Source organism: Chiloscyllium plagiosum, chromosome 29 (assembly GCF_004010195.1).
Source record: "Chiloscyllium plagiosum isolate BGI_BamShark_2017 chromosome 29, ASM401019v2, whole genome shotgun sequence".
Taxonomy (NCBI): domain Eukaryota; kingdom Metazoa; phylum Chordata; class Chondrichthyes; order Orectolobiformes; family Hemiscylliidae; genus Chiloscyllium; species Chiloscyllium plagiosum.
The window spans coordinates 33,697,371-33,714,405 of record NC_057738.1 but is presented as its reverse complement, the minus strand read 5'-3'; the positions used below and the strand labels follow the sequence as shown (position 1 = coordinate 33,714,405).

The window sequence follows — 17,035 nt, the reverse complement described above, 5'->3', positions numbered from 1 at the left end:
TGTTGTGTCAATCAAGCAGGTTGCTTTGTCCTGAATGGTGTAAAGCTTCTTGTATTGTTGGAGCTGCACTCGTCCAGGCGAGAGGGGTGTATTATAGAGTCAGAGATGTACAGCATGGAAACAGACCCTTCGGTCCAACCTGTCCATGCCGACCAGATATCCCAACCCAATCTAGTCCCACCTGCCAGCACCCGGCCCATATCCCTCCAAACTCTTCCTACTCATTTACCCATCCAAATGCCTCTTAAATGTTGCAATTGTACCAGCCTCCACCATATCCTCTGGCAGCTCATTCCATACACATACCCTCTGCGTGAAAAAGTTGCCCCTTAGGTCTCTTTTATATCTTTCCCTTCTCACCCCTTTTGATATGTGCCTTGTAGATAACAGTGAGACTTCAGCAAATCGGATGGTGACATACTCACCACGGTATTCCTAGCATCTGATCTGCTTTTGTAAGCCACTGTGTTCATGTTAGAGTCCCTGGTAAATAGTAACCCCCAGGATGTTGATAGTGAGGATTCAATAATGGTAATACCACTGATGTCAAGGGGCAGTAATTAGATTATCTCTTGTGAAGGTGGTCATTGCCTGGCACTTGTGGGTTGCCACTTGTCAGTCCAAGCCTATCCAGATTTTATTGCACTTAATCAAGAATATCTGAAGAGTTGTGAATGGTGCTGAACAATGTGCTGTCATCAGTAAACATCCCCACTTCTAACCTTACTGCAGAGGGAAGGTCACTGATGAAGGGGCTGATGATTAAGCAGAGGACACCACCCTAAGCAACTTCTGCAGAGGGATGTCTGCCCTCCAACAATGATAACCATCTTCCGACTTGCCAGGTACAACTCCAACCAGTTAATTTCTGCCCCTCCCCTAATTCTCAGTGATTCCAGTTTTGCTAGGGTTCGTTGATGAACGCTCAGTCAAATGCTGCCTTGATGTGATGGGCTATCATTCTCACCTCACTTCTGGAATTCAGCTCTTTAATCCATGTTTGAAGCAAGGCTGTAATGATATCAGGAGCCAAATGGTCCCTGGTGGAACCCAAAATGGGCTTCAGTGAGCAGGTTGCTGTCAAGCAGGTGCTGTTCAATAGCACTGTTGATGACACCTTCCATCACTCTGCAAAACTTGACCTACTCTTAGGAAATAAGGCAGGGCAGGTGACTGGAGGTGTCACTAGGGGAGCACTTTAGGGCCAGCCACCATAATGCTATTGCCTTCAAAAATGAGATAATGGGAGTCCAGAGACAGTATGTTCCTGTTAGGGTGAAAGAAAAGGCTGGTAGGTGTAGGGAAAGCTGGATTACTAGAGAAATTAAAGTTTTGACTAAGAAAAAGGAAGCATATGTCAGTATAGACAGAAGACATCAATTCAGTCCTTAGAAGTGTACAAAGGCAGTAGGAATATACTTAAGGCGGCAGTTAGGAGGGCAAAAAGAGGACAGGAAACAGCGTTTGCTTTGGCAAACAGCATTAAAAGGAAAACCCAAAGAGATTTTATAAATGCATTAAGGACAAAAGGGTAACTAGGGAGAGAATAGGACCCCTCAAAGATTAGCAAGACAGCTCGTGTGTGTAGTCACAAGAGTTGGTAAACAAGAATCAGTGTTTACTGTGGAGAAGGACATGGAAGATTCCATGCTGTACATCTCTATGACTCTATATAAAATGTAGGGAAATAGATGAGGACATCTTAAAAAAATGTCCATATTACAGAGGGGGAAGTGCTGGATGCCTTGAAACACAAAAGTGGATAATTCCCCAGGACCTGATCAGAAGGTAGGGAAGTGATTGCTGGGCCCCTTGCTGAGACTTTTGTATCATCGGTAGTCACAGGTGAGGTGCTAGAGACTGGAGGTTGGTTAATGTGGTGCCACTGTTTAAGAAGGGTGGTAAGGACAAGCCAGGGAACTATAGACCAGTGAGCCAGACATCAGTGGTGGTCAAGTTGAGGGGCAGGATTTATACATATTTGGAAAGTCAAGGACTGATTAGGGGTAGTCAATATCACTTTGTGCGTGGGAAATCATGGCTCACGAACTTGATTGAGTATTTTGATGTAATGAAGAGGACTGATGAGGGCAGAGCATTGGATGTTACCTATATGGATTTCAGTAAGGCATTCGACAAGGTTCCTCATGGGAGATTGGTTAGCAAGGGTAGATCTCATGGAAAACGGGGAGAACTAGCTATTTGGATACAGAACTGGCTCAAAAGGTGGAAGACAGAGGGTGATGGTGGAGAGTTGCTTTTCAGACTGGAGGCCTGTGACCAGTGGTGTGCCACAAGGATCAGTGCTGGATCCACTAGTTTTCATCATTTATATAAATGATTTGGATGGGAGCATAAAGAGGGATCGTTAATAAATTTGCAGATGACACCAAAATTGGAGGTGTAGTGGACAGTGAAGAAGGTTATCTCAGATTACAATGGGATCTTGATCAGATGGGCCAATGGGCTGAGAAGTGGCAGATGGAGTCTAATTTAGATAAATGCAAGGTGCTGGGAAAGCAAATCTTAGCAGGACTTATACACTTAATGGTGAGGTCGTGGGGAGTGTTGCTGAACAAAGAGACCTTGGAGTGCAGGTTCATAGCTCCTTGAAAGTGGAGTCGCAAGTAGATAGGATAGTGAAGACTGCATTCGATGTGCTTTCCTTTATTGGTCAGAGTATTGAGTACAGGAGGTGGGAGGTCATATTGCTGCTGTACAGAACATTGGTTAGGCCACTGTTCGACTATTGCGTTCAATTCTGGTCTCCTCCCTATCGGAAGGATGTTGTGAAACTTGAAAGGGTTTAGAAAAGATTTACAAGGATGTTGCCAGGGTTGGAGGATTTGAGCTATCGGGAGAGGCTGAACAGGCTGGGGCTGTTTCCCTGGAGCATCAGAGGCTGAGGGGTGAACTTATAGAAGTTTATAAGGTCATGAGGGGCATGGATAGGATAAATAGGCAAAGTCTTTTCCCTGGGGTTGGGGAGTCCAGGACTAGAGGACATAGATTTAGGGTGAGGGGGAAAAGATATAAAAGAGACCTAAGAAGCAACTTTTTCACGCAGAGGGTGGTATGTGTATGGAATGAGCTGCCAGAGGAAATGGTGGAGGCTGGTACAATTGCAACATTTAAAAGGCATCTGGATGGGTATATGAGAGGAAGGGTTTGGAGGGATATGGGCCAGGTGCTTGGCTCTGTATGCAACATCCTTGTAAATCAATACCAATAGGTGAGGAATTAGAGAGAATGAGGGGGAAACTTTAGGATGTGGCATCCAGTCAGTGCTGGGGTGAAAGAAAGGTGGAGGAGGTGGAAAGGGAAGGGTCAAGAAATCAGAATTCAAGGAATGGTCAGTTGCAGTGGTGAGATGTTTTAGAGGTAAACGAGTTATATAAACAAAAGGCAGAAAATAAATCGAGCTGTGACAAATACACAAGTACTAAGGAGCACAGGAAATAGAAGCCTTTCAGCCCACTCAATCTGATGCACCTTTCAAATAGATCATGTCTGATCATCTATCTTTACTATTTATTCCCCACCATCTTCATTTCCCATGATGTAATTATTAAAACTTCATTCTTTAATGGGCATCATTGGCAAGGCTACCATTCACTACGTAAACCTAACTTTCTGAAACAGAGATCTTGTTCAGCCATTTCAGATGGCATTGAAGAAGCAACCACACTGTTACAAATCTGGAGTTATATGTAAGCCAGTCCTACTAACGATGACAGATTTCCTTCCTCAAAAGGATATCAAAAGGACTTATCAAAACAATAGTAACTGATAAACAAGGGGCTATTTGTACTTTGTGTTTACATGCTATTTGAATGTTTCTGTAGAACAAATGACAAGATTTGGATGTTACAGTTTTGACAATTCAATATCTGCTGCAACAACCGAACCCAAAAATTTCCTACCAGAAAATAGGCATCTAAATATTTCAAAGGAACTTTTTTTTTCCTTCAATACTGTTTAATATCATAGTTTGACCTCCAGGTGATGCATAAAACTAAAACCAGACAGACTAATCCTTAGGGTTCATGCATACCACGGCATTTCCCTCATCACTTGTACATTCCCTTGAAAGGATATCCAACTGCCATATTACTCACATAATTTTAATTGCATGAGGAAGACTCAGCTAACAGAAACTTATAATTAGAAACATAATAATCATGAATGAATGTGCATGCAACTTTCTTTGGATGTGATGACAAGTTGAGGCCCTTTTTGCCCATGGTACTGTTCCAAATAAGTGAGGAATTATCCCTTGTCAGAATCAATATTTATCCTTCACTTATCACAAACAAATTGCTGTTTGTGGGAACTTGCTGTGCGCAAACTGACTTTTACATTTCTTAAATTAACAACGGTGACTATACTTCAAAAATATTTTAGTAAGATGTTTTTGGATATCCTGTTGTGAAAAACACAAAATCATTAACTAAATCTCCTGTGCTACAAAATAACTTAATGAGGAAGCAACAGTATTTGGAACAGATTTGTGGTTCTTCCAACAAAAATAAAGAAAATAAAAATGTTACTCACCTCTGGATTCAAGGAATTATTTTCTGATGACTTGGTGGAAAGTAAAATGTGCGTAAACCCGTCTTGTTTCCTGACAACAATATCCCGATATCGGTAGGCACTTTCTGTTTGTCTTACACTGAATCTTAGTCTCTTATCAAAAGGTTGGTCCCGTCTGTCATCAATAAATTTCCTTTTGTGTCCTGCAACTCCTGTTACTGAACTTTGAATATTGGCTGTACCATTAGCTCCCAAAGCATCCAAGAAAGTAGGAGTACCTGCAAGGAAAAAGAAAGATTTTTTGTTGTAAAACCTATCAAAAATGAGCAAGTGGATATCTTCTACTAATATTTGTTTAGGATACGCAGATTTAACAACTGACTGGCTGCTCTTGAAAAAAGCTCCAGAGCAATCAAAATCAAAAATTATCACCTAATACTGAGAACTTTAATTATCAGGAATAATCAAAGAGCATATCACAGCCTTTTCTCACAACAGATTTGTGTTTACTGCTATTAGGGACAAATCCAATTCAAAACGTAGAACATGATCTCAATATCTTCATAGATTCCATGAGTGCAGTTTGGTATTTGACACCCAAATGTATTTTTCTTTCATTGGATTGTTTAAGATTTACTTCAATCATCAGTTTCAATTTTTAAACAAATAATGTTTCAGATTCATAAAAGGTAAGAGATGCATTGTAAGCATTACACCATGTTGGCTCAAAAATACACAAATCCTATAACAGCTACGAGTTTGTACAAGCATCCAGTCACATAAAGTGGATTTGAGTTGGAGACTGGAGTAGCTGTAGTTCGCCTACATAAAGATATATCAATAGAACTGAGTAAAGGCCTCAATTTGTTAAACAGTGGTAATGTGATGGTGTTCATAACCGACAAAGGAAGCTACCAACAAAGATGCATCAATCGGTTGGCCAAGATTTAACCTTTACTTATGTTAGTTTGAGTATGGAGTGAAGTCAAGTGGACGTTGAGTACTGTTAAGCAGTACAGTCCTTTATCCAAAATTCTGAAATCTGAAAAGCTCCGAAGTGTTTTTGTGAAGTTTTATTCTGCATAACAAGGTTGTTTGGCCTGTGAACAGGTGACCCAACTCCAAACCGACTCAACCCACTTCACTCAGACGTAACATGGCGATGTGGCCAAGCACTGGCAGGCGTCAAGTGTGTCTCAGCGCTCGTACTAGTCATACATGGGTGGCTGTTCACTAAGTGTATTTGTTACACTGAAAATGTCATTTATTCTGGAATCTGAAAAACAACTGTCCCCAAGGATTTTAGATAAAGGACTGTGTATCCGTATAAGCAGAAATTCTCTCACAACAAACCAGGAAGTCAAGGTCACAATTACCGTTCACCTTTTAAACGTTGCAGTTCCAGGACCAAGGAAGCTCCTCAACAGCAGTTATGACTTGTTGTGGCATTGAAAATCTCATGACACCTCATTAACAAAGCACACTTTAGTTTATTTCTTCAAACTGTAATATTAGTGCATGACTAATTTATTTTGTCAGTTTCGGGATCTTGAATTCTCTGCAGCATACAATTCATCAGCACACCTATTGAGAAAAATGGAATTGCTCATTGCAACTTCTGGATTTCCACTTTTAACTGTGCATGTGGAAACTCCAGAAGCTGCTCAGTTTCAGAGGCAAAAGTGGCAGCAAGTGCAGACTGCAAATTCCAGGCTAATAATCACTGAATATACCAAGCCATTTGTAAGTCTGCTTCTACCGTGGGAAATAAATAAATGGCTTACACCTCTTATATTAAAACTTATGGGCCCTATAGGATTTGCTTAATCCTATAAACAGCATCTTGTCAAACTCAAAAGCACCTTTTGCACAAAGAGGGCAAGTACTTCTAGAACATAACAGCGCAGTACAGGCCCTTCAGCCCTCAATGTTGTGCCGACCTACTTCTGTTGCATCAAAATCCATGCGGCTGAGCATTTCCCATCTGCAATCAGGAATCTGGAGCTGTTGGAATTTGACAGTCCCATTGAAAAGGGACATGAACATATTTACCAACACAAATGAAGAGCAAGGGTAGACCCATTTGACCCTTTAAGACTGCTTTGCCATTCAATAAGATCTTGTCTTGACTGTAGACTCCATATTCCTGCCACCCACTTCAACACCCCAGACTTTTCACGAGCTATTCATTAAAATTGCAAGAAGTTTACCTAGAGGAATTCAACCCTGCACCCGCAACCAACCCCCCCACAAAATTACGCTCTATCACACAAAAAAAAACAGCAATTGGAGCGGGGTGATGGGGATAGGACAGAGATCTGGAAGACCCTAGCTTCAGGCTGGCACGTAGTTAGTGGAGTTTGACTCAGGTCATTTCTGTCTTGGAAGAGGAACATGTGAGCATTTCAGCAATTTTCTTCACAATAGAATGCCCTCCTCAGGCTCTGCACTGCTTGCTCCATATCTGGAAAGAACTAGAAGCAGTGCCCTAAAATTCAGTTCCATCACAAACTTAGCTGGAAAACTACATCGACTGGACTGATCTACCTGCCAATCTCAGAACTTGGTATGCATGCACTCTCTTAGATAAGAAGCAAAACAGTAATCAGGAATGAAGAACTATCCTTGCTTCCCGTGAACCCCAGCACTGTAACAGTGACATCACTTCCCTGCAAGAGACCGAAGAACAGGCAAAAGAGCAGCTAGGAGATGAAGGTAGTGGTTATGCCTTGTTCTCAAGGAGAAAACCAGAGGATTAACCCGGGAGACATGGAATTGGATTCATAATCTGAAACAAACTCAAACATAAACTCTGGCATCAACAATTGCCTCATGACTCTCCACGTACAGCTTACTCAATTGTGAAAGCCTACGCTCCAACCCTTGATGAGTCCAGAGAAGGCCTTTATTCCAGCCTGGATACCAAACTCACTTACATATTAAAGGAAGACAGATTATCCTCCTTGGGGACTTCACAGCCAGGGTTGAAATCAACTCTCAATTCTGGAAAGTAGATTCTCATTCTTATCAAAAATTCTGAAACAACAGCTGGTCATCATCATCGCATTGTTCTGTCAAAAAGACAAGTCAAAACCTCTTGGAGCAACCCACTGCCATGTGTCCAACCATTTTTTGATCCCAAGACCAAAAGGATACTCTCATTACCAAAGTGATGACTGCTGGACAGACCACTGACTCATCCACTCTCTGCCCAAATGCCACCAGAAATAGTTGAATATGAAGAAACAGTTCAGAAAAAAGTCAACATTGAACTGTTCCAAGAACCAAGCAAGTTTGCAAACTTCCAACAATGCCTTCACCAAAATCTCCAAAAAAAGTGTTAATTTTGCTAGAGTGGAAGCAATCTGGGAAGAGCTGAAGGCAGTCATCATTTCATGCTACAAGACCAGGAAACACCAAGACTGGTTTAACAAGAATGACCAAATTATTTAAAACCTCAGCAACAAGGAGGCAAGTTCCCTATGCCTGCCAAAACAACATCACCAGCAAGGCAAAGAGGTGAAATCAAACAGCAAAAGGCAAAGGCAGAGTTACAAAAGTAGTAGGGAAATCTAGAATAGATGGTGGACTAGGAAAACTAAAGAGTTGCAACCCATTGGCGACAGCACAACATCCAGCTTCTTCAATACCACCAAGGTAACAAAGACCTAACACCCTTGGCCTCAAACCTTTGCAGACTAAGAATGGAACCCTTTTGAGAGGCAGATAAGGCACTTCAAAAAATGCTAAACCGCAATACAATCGTAGATGAGAATAAGTTTCAGGAAATTCCCCAACTTCCCAATGACGATCTTGGGCCACTGTCTAGCATGGCACATATAAAGAGATGTAAAATGGAAAACCTACAGAAATAGAAAGGATACCAATGGAGGTTTTTAAACATGGAGGACCAGAGCTTATCTGTCAGCATCTGGATGGGTATATGAATAGGAAGGGTTTAGAGGGATATGGGCAGTGCTGGCAAATGGGACTAGATTAGGTTAGGATATTTGGTCGGCGTGGACGAGTTGGACCGAAGGGTCTGTTTCCATGCTGTACATCTATGATTCTATCTCATCAACCATTGCTGAAAATCTTGGACAAAGAAAAAAATCCCTAGTAATCTCCAGGATGCTGCCATTGTCATTGTCGTCTTCTTCAAGAAAGGAGACAAAATGGACAGTGGGAACTACCAAGGAGTTTCCCTACTTTCCAGCATCTGAGAGATCACTGCCCAAGTCCTAGCTACCACATTCTCCCCATCACTGAAGAAATTCTATAAGAAAGGCAGTGGGATTTACAATCAAACCATGGAATTATGGACATGATTTTTACTGCTCAACAGTCAAGAGAAATGCCAGGAACAAGACGAACCACTCTACAATGGCCTTAAATCAATCTGACCAAAGCTTATGAGTCAACTGGGAAGTCTATGGAAAACCTGTCATGGGTAGATGGTCATACTCTCTAGCAAGTGACAATGATACTGAAGTACAACCTCCCTACTTTTGCATTCAATTCTCCTGACAATAAGTGTTAACATTCTATTAGCGCTCCCAAGCACCTGCTGAATCTGCAACCTTTTTAATTCATGCACTCGTACACCCAGATCCCATTACATCTCAGGACTCTGAATCTCTCATTATTTAGCTAATTCTAACACCAGTGGTTGCATTACTGGGACAGGTTATACCTGAACCAGGGTGGGACCAGCGTTCTTGCAAACTGCATACATTCGGTTCTGATATAAAGCGGTAGTCCTGTTCCTATGCAATCTTGTGTTAAGAAAAATTCACGCAACAACCACAACATTTAAACTAATGGGCCGATATCACAATATAGCCAGTACAGGTAAGGAAAATTCACGTTCTACAAATAATGGTCTCAGTTCTTCAATCACATTAAAGCCAATTCACGTTATAGCAGAACCAACTGTACTAACGAGTGGAGATAGGTTTAAACTAAAAGTAGTGGGGAAATGGATCAAATAATGTAACACCTGCAAATATTACTGCGTGTGGACATTACAGTTAAGAAAGCACACCAATTTCACTACTTCCTCAGACGTTTAAGGAAATTTCACATGTTCACAATTAGTCTTACCAATTTTTACACTGTGTAGAAAGCATCCTATCTGGATGCATCACAGCGTGGTTTGGGAAGTGCTTTGCCCAAGAAATTAGAGAATTGTGAACGTAGCCCAGTCCATTATGCAAGTCAGCCTTCCTCCTATTCACTCCCCTCTCCTTGCTGGTGCCTCAGGAAAGCAGCCAATATAATCAAAAACCTCTCCCACCCCCGCATTATTCTCTTCCACCTTCTTCCAATGGGAAGATATAAAAGTGTGAAAACATGTACCAATAGATTCTTCCCCATTGTTATCAGACTTTTGAACAGACCTCTCATTTGAAGTCAATCTTTTTCTGCACCTTGTCCATACCTGTAATACTAAATGGTTATTACCCTGATGTACTTAAGGTATGATTTGCCTTGATAGCATGCAAAAATAGTACTTTTCACTGTGTCTCAATATGTGACAATAATAATAAAATCAATTACCAACTTTACCAACTGTCTATTGGTCCTGAGTTCAGAGGTTGCTTTTCTCCCACATTTGCAACTGAAAGCATGGGAAAGAATCAGTCTGTGACTGAAGGAGCAACTCCTTGCCAATTGTTTCCAAGCTATTTAGAGGGGTGCCGTCTGATTAGTCATCCTCCTGAATAGATTTACTTGGGTGATTTGGACCTCAGACTCACCCACTGGTCCAATGTATTATGAAGGTTACTCCAAACTGGCAAGAGAGGGAAAGAGGAGGAGAGGAGGATCTGGATAGAAGTATAGCAACCTAAAGATAAAGAAAACAGGAGCAAAGAGTAAAAGATCAATGAACAATATCGTGAAAGATAACAGAAATGGTTCTTGAACTTTTCTTCAACTCAAGAATCCTGTTAAAAATAGTGACAACCAAGAATAAGCTAAATAATAAACATTAAATTACCTATATATTAATGTACACAGCAATAGTAAAAATAAAAGCCAAAATACCAAAAACACACCATCAAGGATTTAGATGACATGAGAAGCTACCAAAATAGGCGCTACACTTACAAATGCATGTACACGTAGCACAAGAAATAAAACAAATTGGTTCAGAATACAGGTTATTTTATCAATTATGTTGTAGCTAGATCTACGTGGCTACTACATTTCAGTCATGATATGGAATTGAGTATGCTGTTGTTGAATCATTTCGAAAAAATAAAAACTGGAGAAAAAAGTAATTCAGGACAATCAGTTTAAAAAAAAAGCACTTGGGAAAGAATAAAGCACATATGGCTATAAATGGGAGAATTTAATTTTTAGATCAATTCAATTAGTAAAAAGAAACTTGCTTCAAAACTACTTAACTGACAGCAAAATGCTCTGAAACATTGTTAGTTATTGGTTGATGAAATATGTTAAATAAATGCAGTTATTCTGCAGGATGCAGTCAATTTTGCACGAGGTAAAAACAATGACTGCAGATGCTGGAAACCAGATTCTGGATCAGTGGTGCTGGAAGAGCACAGCAATTCAGGCAGCATCCGAGGACAGGCAAAATCGACGTTTCGGGCAAAAGAGGGCTTTTGCCCGAAACGTCGATTTTGCCTGTCCTCGGATGCTGCCTGAATTGCTGTGCTCTTCCAGCACCACTGATCCAGAGTCAATTTTGCACACAAACTCCCACAAAAAGCAATGTGATAATGACTTGATTATCTACTTTGCAATGCAAATTGAAAGACAAATATTGACTAAAAAATACTGGATAATTCCCCTATTTTTCTTTATAGATGCAAGCATTTTTTTTTACACATATCCTCACAGACGGATCTGAAAGACGACATCACCAACAGTGCAGCATTCCCTCACTATAACACAGGAGTGCAAACCTTCGTTTTATTGCTCAAACCGTGGAGTGACAAGACTGCTACCAGCTGGAACTCTCAATTTGTTTTTGGAACAATGTGTTCTAGAAACACCAAAGAACAGGACACATTAGATTTGACAAACCAGAACTAGTTAACAATCTGACAGCAAGGGAATAGTCATATTAATCACTGAATTTAACAGTCCTCATTGGACTTTCATTTAATCTGAGAGTTGATCTTTATCATTTCTAACACCTCTGATAATAATGAAAATGAGTTTTATTGAAGAACGAACATTTTTCATTTCTATGTCTTCTCTGAAGTTTGAGTGGCTCAGTCATTAAGTATATTCAAGCTTGATATTAACAGACATTCGTACTCTAAATCAGGCCAATAGATAGAGGGATAGTGCTCGAAAGGGAGTTTGACATAGTTGACTGCCTATGATTTTATTGAAGATTAGAAAAAGAACCAGACACTTTGGCAAAGCTTAAGGATACAGGCACACAGTACATCAGTGAGCACAGAATTGAAACTTAACTGTGACCTCTCGAATAAAACTGTAGTGCACAGTCATAGAATATCCAGTATTACACAAAATGATGGGGTCTATAAAATTGTACAACAGCAACATGAGTGCTTCAGTGCAATATAGTGGTCAGTGTACACTAGGCTGGAGCATCAAAAAGCGATGTCCCTGTGTTAACTGGCAAGCTCACAGAGTCAGTTTTACAGCTTTTCCCACAATTATTCACTATTGCCCTTTAGGGAAGGAAAAGAGGTCTATATATGTCTCTAGATCCACAACTAATGTGGTGAATCTTAACTGGCCTCTGGGTAATTGGGATGGGCAATAAATACTGGCCTAGCCAGCAATATCCACAACCGGTGAATGAAGTTAAAAAAAAAAACACAGCATCCAAAACAGAGCAGAACAATCTCACATGGGCAAGGTTAATTGTTTAAAGTGAGATCCTGTCCTTACTGCTAGTGTACTTCCAGTTTCACATTGGCAGACATGGCAGCTTAGCAGCAGGTCGCTTGCTTCATGTCATCCACACTATAATAAAATCAAAATTGCCAGACAAAATCAAAAAGATTTTTGATATTAGCCTCTGAGACTTGTGTTCATGCTGAGTCAGGTTACAAGGGTCTTGAGGGTTATGGGAAAGCAGCTTGGAAAAATGGGAGTTAAGGCTACAATCAAATCAGCATTATCTTACTGAATGACAGAGCAGGCTTGAAGGTCTGAGTTTTTGCTCCTATTTCTGGTGCTATATGCTGGAGAGTCGTTAACGAAAATGTTAGATACAGAGCTTGACGGATGAAACACTAATTGATTACTGCTTGCACTGAATTGTTGACAAGAACATTTATGTGAAAAGTATTTATGTGCAATACAAAACCATACCTGGCAAAAGTTTCTTGAGAAATTGAGCATTAATAGTGAAAAGACAGGTGGGTAAAAGACTCGTCAAAGTTAAACAAAAAAAAAGAACTCCAAGTGGAAATCAAACATACAAGGACATTCATAAAAAGCTAAAAAGGAACATAATGTATTAGGGTATGCTAAGAAAGGATGGATGGTGAAAAAAACTTGCAAGGGATGGTCAGAGCTAATATAACCTTGTAAATATTTTATGAGAAAGAGAATGATGTGGACTGGGGGACTCATAACATACAAAAGCACTCAAAAACAAAATAGACCATGAAAATACTAGACTTGCAGATGAAATACCGTACTTGTATATACTTTCAATGGAAGTTTCAATGGAACAAACTTCAACGATAAGGTAATTTAAGTAGTAAATCAAGGAGAGTAACATTTTATATTTAATACAGATAAAACAAACAATGGAGTAAATAATGTGTGCTTTAAGATAGAAAAGGACAGTTGAGAAGATTGCAGATGCACAAGTTATATACATCTTCCAGATTCAGGGATGGTATTTTTGATTAGAAATGTAAACATCATTCTATTAATATTTATGAAGGAAAGAAGAGAGATACCAGAAAATTACAAAAGCTTGCCACAATTTAGTGTTAGATTCTAATAACTTGTGCACAAGTATGATCAGACATACAGGTAATTGTACCTTTGGATAAGTATAAGCTGATGAACGAAACTCAGGATTTGAATGGAGGATAGGGTGAATCTGATTAAATAATTAAAGTTTTTTTTAAGGCAACTCATTCAGAGGATTGAAATGAATTGAATTTATTGTCATGTGTACAGAGACACACAGTGAAAAGCTTTGTCTTGCGAGCAATACAGGCTGATCAGAGTTAAATAGCATAAATAAGTCAATAAGAGGTAAACAGTGGCAAAAACAAAAATACAGGTACAGGTGAATGTTAAGAGTTTGTCAGTCCATTCAGTATTCTAACAACAGTAGGGTAGAAACTGTTTCTAAACTGGCTGGTGAGTGTTCAGGTTTCTGTACCTTCTCCCTGATGGTAGAGATTGTAGAAAAGCATTGCCAAGGTGGGATGGATCTTTGAGAATGCTGGCAGCCTTTCCTTGACAGCAGGCCTGGTTGATAGATTCTAAAGATGGGAGGTTAGCCTTTGTAATTGTCCAGGCAGAGCTCATCACTCTCTCTAACTGTCTCCAATCTTGACTGGTACAGTTGTCATACCAGGTAGTGATACATCCAGACAGAATGCTCTCGTTAGCAAGGGTATTCGCCATCATGCCAAATTTCCTCAAGTGCCTGACAAAGAGGAGACCTTGTTGGGCTTTTGTAACCAGTACGTCCACATGATTATCGCATGTAGTCAACATTGAAGCACAGTTCAATAACAACAGCAAAAATCCAAAATCAATATGCTAGTATACACTTTCACTTTTTTTTTGCATGTTCATGCTCCTCAGTCTGTTACCCAGTAGTTTATAAGGGCAGTCATGATACAAAGAATCTTGAAATCAGTTCAAGCTCAGTCCTAAAAGATTCTTCCAGGCAGAATCATTGATCTGCTCTGGTGTTTTTCTTTTGTAACATAACAGTTATTGTGTACTGCACATGCAGTATTCATAATGTAGACAGTTGTGTTCACAGTCAGCTTTGTCAATGTAATGAGTGTTAACAGATGAAAACATAGCCAATGAAGCATATGACCTCAAAGGTCAGCAAGATGTTTCCCATAATTCCCTTCTTGATAGTAATGTCAAGTAGATCACTTGGCCCTTCACGCCTGCTCTGCCATTTGATACAGCTTCTGGATTAGTGGTGCTGGAAGAGCACAGCAGTTCAGGCAGCATCCAAGGAGCTTCGAAATCGACGTTTCGGGCAAAAGCCCTTCATCAGGAATATTCCTGATGAAGGGCTTTTGCGTGAAATGTCGATTTCGAAGCTCCTTGGATGCTGCCTGAACTGCTGTGCTCTTCCAGCACCACTAATCCAGAATCTGGTTTCCAGCATCTGCAGTCATTGTTTTTACCTCATTGATTTTAATCCATTTGATACAGCTGATCATCCAACGTAGTACCCTGTTCCCACTTTTTCCCCTTTGTTTTGATCCCTTTAGCCCTAACAACAACATTTCATTCCTTCAAATACATTCCATGTTTTAGCCTCAACTGCTTTTTGTAACAGAACTCCATAGGTTCACCATGCTGGGTGAATAAATTTCTCATTAGTCCCAAATGACCTGCCTTGCATCCTTAAATTGCGACCTGTTTCTGGTCTCCCTAGTCATCAGGAACATCCTTCCTGTGTCTACCCTGTCTAGACTAGTTAGAATTTTATAGGTCTTTGATTTCCTGAGTCTTTCTTCTAGATTCCTGTGAATATAATGGCTATGGTGGATGAAATACAGTTGGCACAGTTGTTAGCTTGAGCATAAGCTGTTTATGATCAAGTACAAGCTGAAGAGCAACTCTCATTTGTTTGGCATAGTTCACAATGGAACCCTCTATCATTCAGGAATGAAAAGACGACATATTTGCATGGCATTTGCAACATTGGACAGCAAATGGATGCTGATGTATCCAGCACCAGCCTGGTGGGAGTCTGAAGCATACAAGTTCATAGCTCTTTCATCTTCAGAAAGATTAGTGTTAATGCAGCCCTTGTGTAGCTCAGAATTTGGAATGGTGGCTGTAGCAGTTGGTAGATTTCACCAAGAACCTTACTGAAATGCAGTCATCTCATACACAGTTCCTTGTTGAAGTTCTAGGAGGAAGAGAATTGCTTCCTAACCGAATATGGCTTCCTTCTCAGTCCTCTTCCAACAGATTATTTGCACCGTGTGGACTCTGCTGATTCACACATCATGTTTACTCCAAAATGAAGGCTTACAAGTTTACCCATGACTGGCAGCAATCAGTTTGAAGTCAGGAGAAAGCACTCCAGCACCTATCACTTCAATCCCTGTTAAAACTTGAAACAACTAGAGAAACACTAGAAACATCTAGACATTATGCAACAGCCAGAAGTCAATTAGCACAAAAAGTGTACAGTGTGTTCTGCTATAATGCAGTAGTTATATTTTTGTGCTATCCAGTGTTACGGAGAATTGCACAATAGAAATAACAGGGCTTACGGGAAAAACAATTGGGGTGAACCACCAAAAATATCAGTAAAAACTGAAACAAAAATAGTCTAACACAAAGTGATAGCACAGCCTAAGTAAATGTTAAACGCATATTTTAATGAAAGAATACAATAAATTTAACACCTTAAAAGAAGTTTGAGTGACAGTACTATATTAAGATAGGGGCGGAGGGTCATCATCAGCACAATTTCTTTCAGGTGCAGTTCCGGGTGCAGGGTTATGGCAAAAGAAAATATTTAGCCCAGAAGTGGATGACTGTAGATCATTGTCCTCAGACTACTTCTTGGGGGTTGGCTTAAAAAAGGCATCTAGCTTTTGCTGCTTTGTCATCTTATCCTTTCACAAATAAGTTGTTCAAAGGCTGCTAAATAAGACTTTATGCCACAAAGTGCTATCCTGTTGTGTTCTGCATTGTAGTCACTGTCTAAGAGCTGAAGCTGGTGGAAGACAAAAGAGAAGTGGAAAGTTCTTGTGGTGCTGCATCCTGGACTTCATACTCTTCATCTCGAGCTTCAATTTCCCCTGCAGCAACAAGTCGTTATAGATCAGTCTCCAGTTCTTTACTTTGCTTTGCAAGAGTAACACAAATGTTCTTTGATTGCTGGAAGCTCCTCTGACAGCTCAATCTCTTTAAAATCATGAAGAAAATCTGGGAGAAGCTTCCACCAAACTGGACACAAGCAGTCCTTACTGACATCATCCCAGGCCTCCACAATGATCTCAATAGCATTCTTAATATTAAAGCTCTTCCAAAATTGAAGGACACTGTTCTCATTATCCCCTCCGTAGCTGCAATCAGCTTCCTGCATGTGTGCCTTAAATAACAAGCTTTAAAAGCTGCTATTGTACCCTAGTCCATGGATTGAAGAAAGGTTGTGTTCGTAGGTAGAAATAGCATTGAGTTTTTCAGAAAGCTCACCCATGATGGGAGGATAGCTTGGTACATTGTCTAAAATGAGGAGAATCTTGAAATAGAATTTTTTTTTCCCTACAATATCATTTCTAAACACATCTTCTAAATCATCAAGAACAAG

General features: G+C 40.1%; 1 protein-coding gene across 4 annotated transcripts in view; it reads right to left on the bottom strand.

Annotated features, from left to right (window-relative positions):
- cdyl (chromodomain protein, Y-like) overlaps window positions 1–17,035 on the bottom strand; it is a 169,158-nt gene that overhangs the window by 10,205 nt on the left and 141,918 nt on the right. For all 4 annotated transcript variants that reach the window (XM_043719484.1, XM_043719483.1, XM_043719482.1 and 1 more), the window contains exon 3: window positions 4,555–4,811. In XM_043719484.1, coding sequence (XP_043575419.1) covers window positions 4,555–4,811 — 257 coding nt within the window. The remainder of the gene's footprint in view (window positions 1–4,554; window positions 4,812–17,035) is intronic.